Genomic DNA, 16,643 nt, shown 5'->3' on the forward strand with positions numbered 1-16,643 from the left:
AACTGCCAACAGCTGAGTATTGTACGAAAACAGTCAAAAATGAAAGTGACGATTTTATTGTTTGGACGGTGACTTATATTAAATACCAATTACCAGCAACATGCTGCTGAGAAACCTTGGAGATTTGAAGATTCGGAAATTCGTATTTCATCACATAAAGGATGGAAAGTGAAGCAAACGAATTGATTATGAGCTAGGATTTGGAAAAAGGCAAGACTACCACTGTGTATACTTTTTATATTAAAGGGCTTCAATGGATAAGCCAACATGTATTGAGAAAACCTCCAAATGGCAAATATAACATACACAGCTCAGAACAGTTCCTCTCCAATTACTTGTCACTCACAGATTATATTCCTAAAGCATTAACTAGTAATATGACAATGCTACAAAGATGAAACTATGAGGTTGAAAACAAAGATCTCGTTATTAGGGTGATATCGGGATGGGTTCAGTAGCAGAAACTTGGGAAGCAGCATCTTCTTTTGATATGGCCACATAATTCACGGGAGCAACAGGTCTAGTATTATCCCTTTTTCCGTCTTTCGATGTGGACCTGCTTCCATTTTGATGAGCATTAAGCGATAGCCGTCGGTTAGGAGTACCATTGGCTCCACCATTAGCTCGAGGTCCCACTACCTTCTTGGCGCTGACTGGCCTAGCAGGGCTGGGTCTTGAACCAAAGATGGCTTCCTGTTCTGTGTTTTGCAGCTCGTGGTACTTCTTCTGGTCCTAAAGAGTGCAAAGTTCACAGGTTATGACCTCTCAGCAGAACAGTATGTACCAAATATAATAGTGAACAGAAATAGGCCAAGCTGATATTTTATATTTGCTCGTGGTCTTGTTATTAGCAAATGCTCAATTAATCTCAAAATCTGTCATCCTAATCATCTCATCGGTGAAGCTTACCCTCATCCTTCGTTTTTCCTCTTCCCTTTCATGCCTGAGCATGGCATATTCATCTAACATAGCAAGGAGAGGAACACCATCATAAGTGAATGACATGTCATGCTCTTCTTCCCATGCACGAGTTTTAGCAACCAATGTATCAACCAAAGCTGCATTTTCACCAAAACAAACAAAATTAATTATTCCAATAATGTGGAATCGTTTCATTTACTTACACTTACAGCGGATCAAATTAGTAATAATGGTACTGATGGTGGTTTTAGTCTCGATCAATAAAAACCTGGAATTTTGTTGACCAGTATCCGAGCTTTCTCTGCACGCTTGAGGTTTAAGTGTGCACCTCTGCTTGCATTATACCTGTTTTCATCCTGTTTTACAAGGTTGTGTCAGAGGGTAAAGTTATAATCCAAATGACAAAAATTATGTAACCTTTCATGTAATCATTATAACTTGCAGCAAAGCTAAAGCTAAAATTTATGTACGGAAACAAGGCCAGGCACATTTCAATTTTCTTATGAAATAACGAATCACTTAGACTGAAAACTTGTATGCTTGTTAACATGATAATAAATGCCCTTATCAGAATAGTACTATTTCACCTCTCCCACCAAAGCGGTGCACACCCAACCACAGACACACAGAATGAGGAAGAATGCAGAAGGGAGATTATAAGTACCCGGTTGTAGTCTTCAAGCCAACTCTCTTCTTCACATGCTGACATCCATTTCTCAACCTTGTCCAATATATCTTTTCGGCTTAAAGCTTCTTCTTTTGCTTTCGCTATCTGATTGTCCATATCAGCCAATAATTCAGTTGGTTCAATGTTTCCAGAATCAATTAATGCCATAATCTTCTCTCGGGCAGCTTCTGGATCTATTTCAATATGGGCACAGGAAAATATCTCCTCAAGCTCTGTTTGCTTCTTGAAAGCAATTTCCTTCATCCTGCTGGCTTTCAGCTGATCAAGCCTCTCAACTTCCACCTCAGCCTTTATACAAAGAACAGTAAAATAATCAGTAAGCATCTATTTTGGAGACCAAATCTGTAAACTTTAGAAGGTCTTTAGTACCTGCTCAATCAAATCCAGAGCAAGGGCCCCAGGAACAGTGACTTCATCGACAGAAGCAGACATATTACACGTAACATGGTCAAATAGTCTCCTTTCCTCCGGATGGGTATCCATTAGATTCCACAGATCAATTAACTGTGAAGCTAATTCTTGTAGCTGCAAGGGATATACAGGTCAAAGTTAAAAAAGAAAAGAAAAAGATACCGTATATTAAAAGTCAAGCAGAAACGGATACACCATGTTTGTTCTAACACCCTAATATTATACTCTTTTTATACTAATTTTTTTAATTGAAACTTGTTTTGAGTTTGTAATTATTATTTTTATAATTAAAAGGTATTTATTTTTAAATATCCATAAAAGTTATTTCTAGTTGAGAGGGAGTATTCTGTGTAACTGAAATTTTGGTAAAAACTAAAATTAAGCTATAACTTCAATTATAAAAGTATTTTTAATTTATCATATCAAAGTTTATCTCAGAAAATATATTTCTCTTTGTTTAAAGAAACTTTTAGAGTTGACAAAGATTTTGATTGATAACGAAAACTCATTTTCTCCTACACACGCGCCCGCACACATATATTTATAATACTGGTAGAGAATCAAATCGTTTTTAAACAAAGTTAAGATGAATCAGTACATCAAGACAAAAACCATGGTACGCCAAAATTACTAACTTTTGAATGCATGTACAGTTAACAGCCATTGCATAAAAAAATAAGGAAATAAAACAGTGTTCTAAATGAATTACTTTGTGAAGCCTCTGTTTTTTATCTTCTTTCAGCGTCAAGACAGTCTTAGCCAGCCTAGCTAGGGTGTCGTTGCTTATACTTTTGGATTGAACACCAGCAGAGTCATTTAGGCTTGGATGAACCTCAGTTACGGTACTGAAGAAGTCCATACCAAGGACAGCACATAGATCATGCACAGTACTCACAAATTCAAGAACCTTGTGCAATCTCTCACTCTGCCAAACAAAGTAATGCAACAAAACTCTCAATATACTATTTAGTGAATAAAATCAAATTTTGTTTTCGAATTTGTGAGTTACTGATATTGGACAGTATAACAGAATTACCTTTTCTTTTTGAAGATCTTGGAGCTCACATTGATATTCATCTAACTTCTTCAGGGACAAGTCAGACTCGTCAACTGCAGGGGGAACATCACTAAGGTTCAAGTTCCCAGCTATTTCTCCACATATGTTTTGGATCTGTGACTGTACATCTGAGAACTCCCTTATTCTTTCTTCCTTTTGTTGCCATAACTGTTCAAGTATTGGTGCTATGGCTTCAAGCTCTTCCTTGATAGTTCCAGAAGTGTTTTCAGGCTGTGAAGTTATAAAAATTATGCACAGGAAGTTAATTTACCATTTAAAAATTTAAATGCATCACAAAGCTATATCTGCAGTTATCTCGTTTTGCATTGCCAATATAAGGATATAATTAAGTAGTCACTAACAATTTCAGCAAAGCTCTTTTCTCCAAGAGCTGATAGAAGACCAGAAAGCTCAAGCTTAGCATCAGACAAGGCTTGAAGTAGCTGTGCCCTCGACTTTGCAGCCTGCTCAACCTTTCTCTTGTACACATCCAAGCACTCCTGCTCTAACTGAAGAAGCATCTTGTCTCTTTCCTCGTCGCTCTCACCAACCTCATCCCATATTTCCTACAGCGAATAAAGATATTCTTACTATTCTGTAAACCATGAGCATCTTCAATGACACAGATAAATAGCTGAATGAAGTTACCTGAAGCTTCTTTAACAAGGAACCACAGGTGTTTTCTCCAAGAAGAGGATTTTGAGCCTCTGTCACTGCCATTTAAGTTCCAGCGCAACCTAGCCTGCACACACAAAAAAAAAAAAATGAAATTCATTTCTCCTTACACCGAACACACAGAAATATCTCTTCTGCGAAGATCAAGAAACAAACAGATATCTGAAAACTCGTCTTTGTACCAGGCAGGAAATTCATGTGACAACCATATAAATAAAAAACCAATAAAAAGGCATTGGTACATCTCATTCTGGGACTGAAAACTAGTCGCCTTGAAGAGTCGAGTATGGAAAAACTATAAAACAATATAAAAGGAACAAGGAAGCTAAAAGCGCAGTACACAATGGGAATGCGGAATTAAGTAAACCATAGTGAATGCAAACTGGAAATCCATTTTGTGTAAATATTGAATTCCAGTTCCCCAAATTATCCATCCCAATAGATGAACTAACGAGTTCAAATAAGGATCTATGGAAAGAAAAGTCCAAAAAGTTTCTAAATTATTATTATTTGTTTTAAATAAGGTTCGAAGTTGTTGAATTCCTTCAACTGCATCTGCAAAGCAAATCTCCGAACAAATCAGACTCCATTCAGCATACGTAACCAAAATCCAATGCAAGGTTAGCTAATTAAACTCACTGCGCAGAGGATCAAAACAAAATGCAATCAATTTACCAATCAGAAAACTAAATTAATCTAATGACAAGAAACAAGTAGCAAGAATATAAGCTTAGTGTTCTAGCAAGCTAACAGTGAAGTCCAAAAATGAAAACATGAAGAAAAAAAAAAGTAATGAAAGCAGAGTGAAGCAACAAGTTCAGTCCTTGCAATCACAGAGTAATGAGCAACAAGTAGATCTCTGAGTATGCGGAGATCAAGAGAAGGAGAAGAAGATGGGGAGAGAGAGAAATGAGAATGCTCACCGTTTGATTGAGGCTTAGGGTTATGTGGTTCTTTCAGATCTGAAACAGAGCGTGGGTTTCTGTGAGTTCTTGAAAGAGTGTGAGTGTGGTTGTGTTGTGTGTGTGAATGAATAATAGACATGAATAGATTACATCATAAGGAAAGAAAATGGACCCCACTAAGACTATCTCTTCTCTTCTCTTACTCTGCTTGTCTCCTAAGTCAATTCATTTATTGTCCTTCGTCTTCCCCTTTATTTACTGATATGACACTGTGTTTGCTGTATTGAAACATAAGTATTTATCCAAAACTAAAACTTATATCAAACACATTTTATGTGTGTGTATTCAAAAGTAGTAACTCTGATGTTAGAAAACGTTTAGAATATTAATAATATTTTCTTCTGATTTTGTAACTTAAATACATCAATTTTTTATCTAGCATATATGGAAAGCTTATATACATAAAATAGGAAATCTTGAGAAAGATGGATAATAATTATTATTATTATCAACCTGCACTTAATTTTTTTTTTTTTATATATAGTTTGCGTCATATTATTAAATTGGTCACTTGTTGTTCCCAGAATCAACTATAACTGTATTAAGTATAAGAAAATCTTTACTTTCTATTCACCGAAACAATTGCCTAAATCAATCATTTATTTCGAAACAATAATAACCAAAATAAGTAATAAAAGATAAGAACAATGAACAGAAGCTCTTGACAAAGTCCAATGATGTAATAAAATTAAAGGGCAGGGGCATTTAATGGTAACAAATGATAAGTTTTTTTCCTTTTAAAAAATAATTTTATTTTGTTAATAATTATTTAAGAAGAAGGGGGGGGGGGGGGGGGGGGGGGGGGGGGGGGGGGGGGGGGGAAGAATAGAAATAAAAAAGGAAAAAGAACAGGAAAGGAAAGCCCAGATATGAGGCAAAGGCAAAGGTCGCGGTCAGGGGTTGGGTGTCATCACGAATCAAACACATCTCTGTCCAAATGAGTAATGACACCATCAATGTGAAGCCACCTATATTTTGTTTAGTGCATAATAAGCTTTTGCAACGTGGAAATTAACAAGATATTTAAAATTTTGATATTTTCATTTCCCTTTGGACCATAACTTAGGCGTCTGATTTAGATGTCAGCATCCATTATTAGGATAATTGTTATTTGATCATGGATATCCTATATCATTGCTGCTGTTTGGATGGCCTACGTTACATCATGTTTACAGATAAATAAATGTTTATGTATCATTGCAGCATCAGAATTCTGAACATCCTCGGTGGCGCCATACTGTGTATATATATGGCCCCAAAATCGTCCCATGTGTAAAATCAGTGTTCTGAAAATTGAACCAGACCGGTCAATTCAACCGGTTCAATAGTAAATAAGTGTATTGGCCGATTCGGTCTGGTATGTAAAATTGGTATTTGAAAAATCCGGCTGCAAACTATTGTGAACCGATTAAATCAACAAAAAAAGAAAAAAGAAAAACAGGTAATGAATCATTTATGGATGAATAATAGTAGACATGTCACATACAAAAAATATATCAATCATTTTTCTTATTTTTCTATTTTAAGATAAAATTGAAGGAGATAACCAGAATGATTCTTATTTTATCATTTCATATGAAGAACATGAACACAAAATCTTTTAGTCTTTATTACAATTTTTTGCTTTTAATGTTAATAATAATATTCAATTTCTAAGACAATCATGAATTTAGATATATGACCAACAAGTCACATAACTGAGTATGCTTATTAAATTATGTAAAGCCGCTAGCTGTTTTAGTTAGAAACGTACGAACAATAAATTGCTAAGACTTTTATCATCCAACTTCCCAATTTATGTAGGGTTGTTTCCCAATTTATGTAGGGTTGTTTAGTAATAACTTGAATAAGAACTAAAAAAGACATAAAAGTAGTCACCCTTTAAGTCTCCCGGGGATTTCCTTCCTTTTATAGTTCTAAGTAATGACACTTACACAATATTTTTTTTCAGGTTTTCTACTAGTCAAATCATCATTATTATTATTTTTGAATATTAAAAATCATCATTATTTATTTTTCTCTGTTTCACACTTCACCTTTTCACGTTCCGAGAAAAATATTTTTAGTATTATAGATATATCGAAACTTGATTTGATATTTGTTTCCTTTTTAACAAGGAGCACCTATTTCCGTTGAAAAAAATGTGCCTTGAGACCCACTTTCATTCTTTGTGAGGTAATATACTTGTGTAAAAAACATTACGGTTTTATTCTGAAGTGTCTGTTTACTTGGCAGCAAGATATCTAGAATAAAGGTGATATATTTTGACTAGGGTCCTTTTATCAATGCATGCTTATTTATTTATTTTTAAAAAAAACTCTTTCCTCTTACATATTTTTATCTGACATTTTTCTTTTACATTTTTACACTCAAATTATTAAAAGTCACATCAATTTTTTTTTATTACTCAATCATTCATATTTTTTCTGGAACACACGATACTCATAATAAGTTAGTGATCTTATAAGATGAAGGGAGAAAAATAAATAGAGAGAAATGTAGATAGAAAAATAGAAGATCAAAATAAGCTGAATCTTGTGATCATTATATTTTTCATAGAAGTTATGTGTTATAAAGAATTTTAAACATGGATTGGGGGGAATAATTAGACTTCAACTCATTATTAATGTAATAATTACAAAATACATAAAAAAAAAATCAAATAATCATACGCATAAATATTTTATAACATTCCCTTTAAATAAATATTTTATATCAATATATATCGTTAAAATTTTATTAAAAACAATCTAATAAAAAAACTTAAACGAAAGAAAAAAATTAAAAAATTCAATTAACATACCGTATCTTATTTGATGCCAATGTGAGTTATAATGTACCATAACAATTTTTTTCTTTACTTTTATATGTTTAATTTCATGCAACACAACTTGCCGCTAACTCAATACACTGTGGATTTAGATTTTTCCTACATATATTATGCCATGGCCACTAAATGATAATCAAGATGCCAATGGAAGGCATAGAGTGTCAGACACATGTGAGTTGGGCCATGCCGCATGTGACATAAACCGGGAATAGTATATCTGAAACTTGTGGATTTGAATAGCTGCATTGACCAGCCGAAAGCAAACTCTCTAGCGAAGTCACATGCATATGTACTATCAATTATAGGCCAATCATCATCCAAATGACCATCTTGGCTAAAATAAACAGTGATTTCTTATGGCACCATCTCTCATGTGATTGTTTTTTTATAGGTATAATTATTTGTAAACCCTTCTCTCGATCGTATCATACCTACTTTCTTACTTACTTTTCTGATATGATACCCACTTCTTACTAATTAAATATTGACATCGAGGACCCAGTTCTTGAGTTTGCCATGTTGTGCCCTTTTTGTTATGCCAACGGAATGGAATTAAAGTCCATTCTAATTCTAATTTAATTTGCAGAAATTTAAAAGTTTTTTATTAGCTAGGCCTGGTTTTACTTTATTATGCTCATTTCATAATTTTACGTGGCTGACACTTAATTGTAGAGTAAATATCTTTTTTCGTCCCTGGAAATATTTGCGAAGCACAATTTAGTCCCTCGGTTTAAAAAAGTCACATTTCAGTATTTCATCTTTGAAAAAAAGGGTCACGTTTGTCCTTCCGTTAGTTGGCATCTAACGGCCCAACTAACGGTGCACACGTGGACCGTTACTTTGCTGAGTCACCGTTAAGTATGCCAGCTTGGAAGTAAAACGACGCCGTTTTGAAGGTGCCTTATGTCTTGTTGGAGTTTTGAACAGCTGAAGGTTCTATTTGGTCCCTGACAAATTTATCGAGGCCTTATTTGGTCCTTAACACTAAAAAATCACCATTGCAGCAAACCTTTCAAACCACCATTGCAGCAAACCAAGGCTTATGCTATTGGCCAAGGCTTATGCTATTCGATCAGATTTCCCATTGTTAACAACCCCCTGAAACCAAAAAAAGGATTACAACAATCTTTTACAATATATAACGAGCTTTCTACAGTACATATGAAGTGCCAATATGGATACAACCTTACCCAATGAAGCAGTAACCAACCCCTTTGAACGTCTAGGACATCCAACATAAGTCCTATTTAAAAGTACTTATGAGCCACTCACCTTCACTACTCAGGGTTATGCAAATGGATTATTTGCACCAGGAAGATGCTCCAAGTGGTTGCCCTTGAACTGCAGTGCAGGGGATTCAAGTACTGAGCCCTACATGGTCACTCACCACCAGATTCTTGCTCATGCAGCTGCTGTCAAAGTCTATAGGAACAAGTACCAGGTTACTATATAAACTATAATTAGAGTATGGAGAATATATTGATTGAGTCTTTTGATTTTATTCAAACAACCAGTGCACAATATATAGCCAAACAGAAAGCTGAAAAAGGAAAAATTAACTACAACCCCCACTGTTGATATGTCAATAAATGATTGAGATTGTTCACATGACATGATCATGAGATTGCTTTCCAACATAAACCATATTTGTAATGCACTACAGATTAGAATAAATTGAAGGGAGAGTCATCAAATTAGTTGTTGGTAAATTGGTAGAGATAAATTTAACTAAGAGTGGCTTTATTTCATTTAGAATTATCAAAAGGGACAAATTGGGATAACATTGAACTCTCCATGGGTAATGCCACTTTCCCAGTCAAAGGCAGATATAGAAGCAGCATCTAGAGCCCTTGTTTTCCTATATGACTGGTAATTTTTCCTACTTATTCTTCTTTTGGCTTCACATTAATTGCGGTGGTTATGGTTTATATGGACTTAATAAAACATCATAATATTTTTCTGGTAACGTGCCTAATGGATAAACGGACCTAACTCAAATTATTTCCTGACTTCCGAGGTTTAAGGAGCCACTGAATTCTGGATCATACCCTGCTGAAATGGTTGATAATGCTGGTAAAAGATTGCCAAAGTTTTCAAGGGAGCAGTCCTTGATGGTTAAAGGATCTTTTGATTTCATAGGACTTAACTATTACACCGCAAATTATGCAGCCAATGTCCCTTGTACAAGTGAAAACCAAACTATTTTCTCAGATGCTTGTGCTATTCTCACAAGTAAGACACAATAAGTGAAATATATTTTTTGGTTCAGTTTGATCTTTCTTATATTTAGAAAGCATTTGCTTACTTGAGATCTTAATTGTTGCATCAGCAACGAGAGATGGAGTTCAGATTGGTCCAAAGGTAAATGCATATTTTGGGATAACTGCTAAACACATTCAGTTAATAATAAAATTTTAATTTCATTGTTTAGCTAGAAAAGGTTTGCTGCAATGGTGGTTTGAAAGGTTTGCTACAATGGTGATTTTTTAGTGTTAAGGACCTAATAGGGCCTCAATAAATTTGTCAGGGACCAAATAGGACCTTCAGCTGTTCAAAACTCCAACAAGACATAAGGCACCTTCAAAACGGCGTCGTTTTACTTCCAAGCTGTCATACTTAACGGTGACTCAGCAAAGTAACGGTCCACGTGTGCACCGTTAGTTGGGCCGTTAGATGCCAACTAACGGAAGGACGAACGTGGCCCTTTTTTTCAAAGATGAAACACTGAAATGTGACTTTTTTAAACCGAGAGACTAAATTGTGCTTCGCAAATATTTCCAGGGACGAAAAAGGGTATTTACTCCTTAATTGTAATACTCTATGCAGTTTAGATTAATTAACGTATAAAAGAGAGCTTCAAGTAAGTTATTCAACCATTTAAAAAAAACTGCAATTAAGTAAAAGAAAAGAGTGATTTAACCAACAAAGCTCGATACAGTTGTTAGATAGCTGAGTTCTTTAAGCATGTTGACAGAAATTCGATTCCTCACTGTATGTATAGAAGAAAAAAAACTTTGTTGGTGGAGACTATATCTACTTTGGTAATTTCTCGGCTTTGAGAAAATTAATTTTCGTCTATTTGTTAGGAATACCCTTAGGGTGTGTTTGGTTGAGGTTTTCTTTTGGGATAGATGGGGAAGTGTGGGTAGGTATCCCAAAATGCTATGTTTGGTACAAGTTTATGAAAAAAAAGTCTAGGAAAGAAGTTTGCAAATGAAACCATATTACAGTTGATTTTGTGTTCAATTTCACTGTTTAAGAATACCTCTTGAGATATGGTATTTATGGAAAACTAGGGAAGTGGAAAACTGAGAGTGGTTAGGTAAAATTACTATCCCGTTAATTAGATTGGCTAGGTAATTAGATGGCTCGGTAATTATCTATAGTGATGAACTAAAGGAAACATCTTGAAATGATTGATCAATTGTAGGATTACTGATGTACTTGTACTTGTTTGTTTAACACTGAATTTATTGCCTGAAAAGAATATGGCACTCTTAGTGCAATGATCTTATCACGGTGAATCAAATTTTTCATTAACGAATATCGATGAAATCCAAGAAAAAAAAACTTTTTTTATTTTGGAAAGAAACAAAGGGTTCTATTCTAAACAAGGATCTGTGACAAATATCTGGACATACAGGTTCATATCTCTCTCACTGAATACACGTTTCAGAGTTTCACTGTTCTGTGATCTCACTCAAACAATACAAATACTAGACTCCATTGAATCCTTTTCCCAAATCAACAACCAAATTTCAAACTTTCTCGAATCTCGAAATGTGAAAGGAATCAACCCTAAAAAAATTAATAAAAAATATAAAAAAAAACTTACTGAGCAGAAAAATTGTTGAAAAACAAAAACCTAAAGTAATCCCCGCATAATGTGATAGTAAACGAAGTAATCCAGATCGCGCCAAAAATAAAAAGAAGAAGAAGAGGGAAACAAAGAAAAGAAAAAAGAAACCTCTCAAAATAGAAATCAATCAGAACCTAATTGATTTAATTACAATGAATTTCTCACCTTCTACTGATAAATAAATTCCTCCGATCATATTAAAGGGACTTGAAACTCAACGCATCAACGCATCAATGATCAGATTCCACCTCCTTGGTCTCAAAAAAATAAAAGATAAAAAGAGAATCCAGATTCGATTAAGGAACAAGGCACATATCGTGAAATTCGCGGGTGATGGCAGTTTTGTGATTTTGAAGCTGAGAGCAGGAATCGGAAAGCAAGTAAGAGAATTAAAAGAAGAAGATAAAAATTGATGATTTCGGGTTACCAAAAAATCTTCCTATGAAAAACATAATAATAAAAAATAAAAGGGAATAGGAGAAAACGGTTTCAGTTGGGAAAAAGGAGCGAGAATTAAGGACAGATGTTTTTACTATGAGAAAAAAAATTACAAAACTCAAAGAATTAAACAACCTCGTATTCATACTGTAATTTGAGCCACTAAAACAGTGATATCATCTTTCTTTCCACCCATATGACTGTGTCCTTCTCTCTCAGAAGCATCCTGAAAAGGGGTTCGAAAATCTTTAGACTTGGAAAAGGACAGAGCAATGTCTGCTATGTGCTGAGCCAAATCATTAACTTCAAACACTCCATTTGTCCACCTCAGAACTTCTTCAATATCATCAGCGTACAAATTATCAAAAAGTCCATCACTACCTAACACTAGAATATCCTCTGCCTTTACTGAAATCTCATACTCATATGCAGAGTCAGAGCTGTCACTAATCTCATTATTCCCCAACTGAAATGGTGTGTTGAAAGAGTGCTACTGGATGGGTGATTGAAACAAAAGCCTATTATTTCTAAACAACATTAAACCACTATCACCCACATTAACTCCATGCAACACCCCTTCTTTCAGAGTAACAATAGATGATGCGGTAGATGATCCTTTTGCTTTGGTATTCAAGAAAGCATCATTCAACACTTTTCTTGGATCAACAAAGCCCTTTGATCGAAGTTGAACAGCATTCATAGCTTCTGTCATGAGCTCTCTGGCATATTCACCAGCATCGATTCCTTTCTTGGCCCAACCACCGACCCCATGAGCCACACCCATGGTTTGCTGTTTCTCACAGATGTAGAATGCATCTTCTCCCATTGGTTTCTTTGGGTTATCCTTTGGATAGTAGAATTTCCCAGCAACCATCTTCAACACCTTCAACCGTTTCTTTGGCTTCTCTCTGGCAACAACGTATTTATCACGAAGACGCTTCTTGATAATCATCGTCGACTCGAAGGTTTCAAATTTCAAAGAAAAGAAAAGATGGCGCAAAGAAAGAAATAAACAAGTGTGGGTTTGATAAAAGAGATATGTAGTGAAAAAATTGTAAAATACAGGTATTGTAAAACTAAACTGAAATGTGCTCCGATGTCTGAATATGACCGCAGGGTGTGCTTTCTTTAGAAGATTATAAGGAATCATGTTTTAATTTCAAAGAAAGTTTCAGTGATTTGTGAAACTATACAGAATCATGCTGAGAAAATAAACTAAATCATACGAATATCTTTTTAATACAGATTATGTTTTATTTAAACCAAAACTTAAGTGATTTGCGATTCCAAAATTGAATTTACGTACCCTTATATTAAAGTGGTCTTAATTAAAGGCAATTGATGCTTGTCATATTACAATGCTACCTTAAACTCCACGTGATACTTTTTTTTCTTACTATTCATGTTTTTCTAAATAATTAGTCAAAAATTTAATAATTTTTGTTTTATTTTGAAACAAAATAATAAAATTCAATTTTCTCAATTCGTTTTGTCTTATTTATTCTTACATTTAATTTTTGATAAAAAAAACATAAAAAATTTCAATCATTACAATTTTTTTTTTCTAAAATTTATTTACTGTTCGTTTCTTAAATAAAACTAGCAATTAATATTTATTTTTATAAATTTCATTTCTTTCTATATCTCCCAATTATTTCAGAAGAAAAGCAAATACTCATAAATTTAGGTAACTATTTTTTAAATGAATATATTAAGGGTTCAAATTTTCTTCATTCCTCATACATAATTAGAGTTTTGAACCTTGATTTACATTTTCAAAAGACCAATTTGTCAAATAAATTTTTTCTAATTTTATCAAATCCAATAAAATTGATGGCAATCTTATATTTTTGTTTTGAATTTTTTCGATCGTTACAACGGCTATCATCTCACAATTTCAAAAAGAACTCATATGATGCCAACATTTGACGCTCTATTAAAAAAATAAAATTAAAAGAATATAAACAAATGAGTAGCACAAGTTTAACTTTACTCAATTAATAAAAATTAAAAAAAAAATCAGTTAGACGTAAATACAACGCGGCTGGGAAAAAAAATCAAAAAAGGATTCTCCATACCACAAATGTTAGATAGAAAATTTGTTTGAAAGCTCCATCATAATTGACAAATAATTTCATTTAACTAAAAACATAATTGATGGACAACATAACAATATGGGTAGTTTGATTAAATTAAAATATTAATTAAACTAAGATCAAATCACAACTACTAAATGAAATAATATCCATAGCTAAGAAAATTTTAAATTAAGAGGGTATAAAAGCTCAAATTATATGCATTTTGGAAAGATCATATGCTGTGATGAGTACAATTTGAGGAATAAGGCACAAATATTATTGAGGAAGATTCCATGAAAAAAAAAAACAAATGTAAAAGAATGTAAATTTCAACAGGCACTGACTAGTTCAAGGGTACTAGGCATATAGGTTCCTGCTAAGAAGGCTTTGAAAAGTGCAAGAGCAAGTTTTGGTTTACGCAAAGGAACTTCATTTCCTCCACCCCTTATTAGATTAATTGAAAACAAATCAATTGGATTGATTGACTAAAATTAAGGAAATTAATTAATTAAATTAATTGGCTAAAATTGAAAAAACAAATCAATTAGATTGATTGATCAAAATTAAGGAAACCAATTAATTAAATCAATTATAAGAGAAATTTAATCATAATTTTATAAAATGTTTGTATAAAAGAAGGGTTTGTTTTTTCTAAAGTTACTTTAGATAACTTTATCTAATGTTCATCGAAACGACGTCGTTTTGGGACGGAAATCATGGTCTTTTTGTAATTTTAATTTATTTCAGGGTTATAATAGTCTTTATCATTCTAATTTTTTAATTTTTCAACCTCAAAACGACGTCGTTTCGATGAACATTAGACAAAGTTGTCTAAAGTAACATCGGAAACTTTTTTCCATAAAAAAAAAATCTTAGTAATTAAAAGCATTATATAATCAATCCATTTTATGCACCTTATTTGATTATATAATCATAACGTTTTTGTTCTTTTTTTTGTTTGGTTAACATTCTTTTGAAACGTAATCATCATCTAATCACTTGATGTGATTTAATTATAATTTATAACATATGATTTTATTTTTTTAAATTTATGATTTAGTTATCTCGTAATACTTTATTTCCAAATTTGAATTTATGATATCATGCATTAAAAACTTTTATTTTCGTTTCTCTTTTATTTCCGTCATTAACATGGGCGATTTAACTGTTATTAAAAACTTTTGTTTTATTTTTAAAATTATTTCAAAAAAGTAATACCTTTAAATTTTTCTATGTTAATTTTTTTTATCAAATATTATTTATTTATACTTTCAAATTTATTATTCTCAATTTTCGTTTATAATTATAATATATTTATTATTCTCAATTTTAACTTATCATTTTTTTAATTTTAAATACAATTTTCTGAATTGATTATGCACATTTTCTTTATATTTTTAATTTTTTTCATGTATAATTTATAATTTTTACTATATGAATTATGTATACACCTCTTATATATAATTTTAAACAATTTCTAAAAATATACTTCATAAGTAATGTAAAAAAAATAAAAAAATAAACTTCATAATTCATACATTTTGAATTTAACTTAAATATAAAATATTTGTATAATGCACGTGATAATTTTCGATAACCTAACAAATGCCCTTATTTAGTCTGGTTTGGGTTCTGACGCCGTGGTTTTGGTTTGGGTTTGTTATGAACCTGACAAAGGCTCGTATTCTAGAATGACCAATAAAGGACAGCACAAAAGGAAAGGAATCTCTTATTCATGACGATCCTATCCAGACAGCTAAGCAGTTGGACTTGGGCCTCCAATATTCCTAAGAGGCCCAGAAGTACACTCCTTCAGGTAACCCATCTATAAATAAAGGGTTAAACTAATAAGGTACACACTCTCTAAAAACCCTATCTCTTAGCTTGTCACTGTGCACACACCTCACGCCTTGACTATGTCGATATTATTGTGCACAGTGATCGGCCTACCATCAAAGGTATCTCATTCATAGATACCTAAGAGAGGGCACATAGATCCCACATAAAATATACCAGCCATCGGCTGGACATCTCTGTCTTTCAGACAGAACATTGGCGCTGTCTGTGGGGACCGATAAACTTCGATTCCCACCCAATGGTGGTGAAAGCGCAGAAGATGCCACCATATCCAAAGTCAGCAACCAACAGTTCAAGACTGACCGACTTCAACAAGCATGACGAAACCGAGATAAGGGATCACGATTATGATAAAGATCATGACTGTGATTGCAACTGCCACTGTGATCGTGATGGGCAGATGATCAAAGTGCCAAAAACAAATAAGGAAAGGACAGGAGATCCACTCAGATAAGAAAATTATTACTTCTATCTATAATATGATTTTATTTACTTCCTTTTTATCATATAAAGAAAAGATGATAAAATATGAGTAAGATAAGGAAACAATTCCTTATACTTTAATTTGATTTTATTTCTTCCCCTGACATGGTATAACTCAGATAAAAGGTGAGGAGATCCATTTGTGATAAGGAAATAATGTCATCTATTTTAAATTTTGAAATTTAATTCATATAATATGATTTGAATAAGGAAACAATCAAGCCTTAGGAGGAAAAAGCAATAAAGAATTGCGATTTCCAAAGAGGCAGCATATGAGGATTACGATTTCGTTTGATCATTTCTATCCTAATATCCCTCTATATTATTTATCATTTTCATGGCGTTTCTGGGCATATGAATTACTTCTTAAATATGTGCATA

At 33.1% G+C, this 16,643-nt stretch overlaps 3 protein-coding genes across 3 annotated transcripts; 1 reads left to right on the forward strand and 2 right to left on the reverse strand.

The window, feature by feature from the left end:
• Positions 1-251: 251 nt before the first annotated feature.
• LOC133291241 (65-kDa microtubule-associated protein 1-like) lies at positions 252-4,721 on the reverse strand. Its single transcript, XM_061489461.1, has 10 exons — positions 4,676-4,721; positions 3,726-3,819; positions 3,440-3,643; positions 3,057-3,308; positions 2,730-2,945; positions 1,979-2,134; positions 1,586-1,897; positions 1,190-1,277; positions 910-1,058; positions 252-732 (listed from the first exon to the last, which is right to left on the reverse strand). The coding sequence occupies exons 2-10, from the start codon at positions 3,795-3,797 to the stop codon at positions 430-432; spliced, it is 1,752 nt and encodes a 583-aa protein (XP_061345445.1). The 5' UTR covers positions 3,798-3,819; positions 4,676-4,721; the 3' UTR covers positions 252-429.
• Positions 4,722-8,721: 4,000 nt separating this feature from the next.
• Positions 8,722-10,029, forward strand: LOC133291239 (beta-glucosidase 13-like). Its single transcript, XM_061489459.1, has 6 exons — positions 8,722-8,748; positions 8,833-8,988; positions 9,301-9,416; positions 9,565-9,779; positions 9,838-9,908; positions 9,979-10,029. Exons 1-6 carry the CDS (start codon positions 8,722-8,724, stop codon positions 10,027-10,029), a joined length of 636 nt encoding a protein of 211 aa, XP_061345443.1.
• A 1,957-nt stretch (positions 10,030-11,986) lies between these two features.
• LOC133291240 (probable protein phosphatase 2C 80) lies at positions 11,987-12,796 on the reverse strand. The gene is made up of 2 exons (XM_061489460.1): positions 12,401-12,796; positions 11,987-12,310 (listed from the first exon to the last, which is right to left on the reverse strand). Exons 1-2 carry the CDS (start codon positions 12,794-12,796, stop codon positions 11,987-11,989), a joined length of 720 nt encoding a protein of 239 aa, XP_061345444.1.
• Between the last annotated feature and the right edge of the window lie 3,847 nt (positions 12,797-16,643).

This window comes from Gastrolobium bilobum, unplaced genomic scaffold (assembly GCF_033153095.1).
Source record: "Gastrolobium bilobum isolate Gb01-03AN ecotype WA unplaced genomic scaffold, APGP_CSIRO_Gbil_v1 utg132346, whole genome shotgun sequence".
Lineage (NCBI taxonomy): Eukaryota > Viridiplantae > Streptophyta > Magnoliopsida > Fabales > Fabaceae > Gastrolobium > Gastrolobium bilobum.

What these genes read in the sequence shown, in the direction of transcription:
- LOC133291241 (XM_061489461.1), bottom strand. Translation starts at nt 3,797, where the DNA reads ATGGCAGTGACAGAGGCTCAAAATCCTCTTCTTGGAGAAAACACCTGT. An exon ending in AAAAGAGCTTTGCTGAAATT is followed by an intron (nt 3,309 to 3,439) that starts GTTAGTGACTAC and finishes ATAACTTCACAG; the next exon opens with CCTGAAAACACTTCTGGAAC. An exon ending in AAAAACAGAGGCTTCACAAA is followed by an intron (nt 2,135 to 2,729) that starts GTAATTCATTTA and finishes TATCCCTTGCAG; the next exon opens with CTACAAGAATTAGCTTCACA.
- LOC133291239 (XM_061489459.1), top strand. Translation starts at nt 8,722, where the DNA reads ATGGATACAACCTTACCCAATGAAGCA. An exon ending in TCTATAGGAACAAGTACCAG is followed by an intron (nt 8,989 to 9,300) that starts GTTACTATATAA and finishes TATTTCATTTAG; the next exon opens with AATTATCAAAAGGGACAAAT. An exon ending in CTTGTTTTCCTATATGACTG is followed by an intron (nt 9,417 to 9,564) that starts GTAATTTTTCCT and finishes CTGACTTCCGAG; the next exon opens with GTTTAAGGAGCCACTGAATT.
- LOC133291240 (XM_061489460.1), bottom strand. Translation starts at nt 12,796, where the DNA reads ATGATTATCAAGAAGCGTCTTCGTGATAAATACGTTGTTGCCAGAGAG. An exon ending in GGGTGTTGCATGGAGTTAAT is followed by an intron (nt 12,311 to 12,400) that starts GTGGGTGATAGT and finishes ACACCATTTCAG; the next exon opens with TTGGGGAATAATGAGATTAG.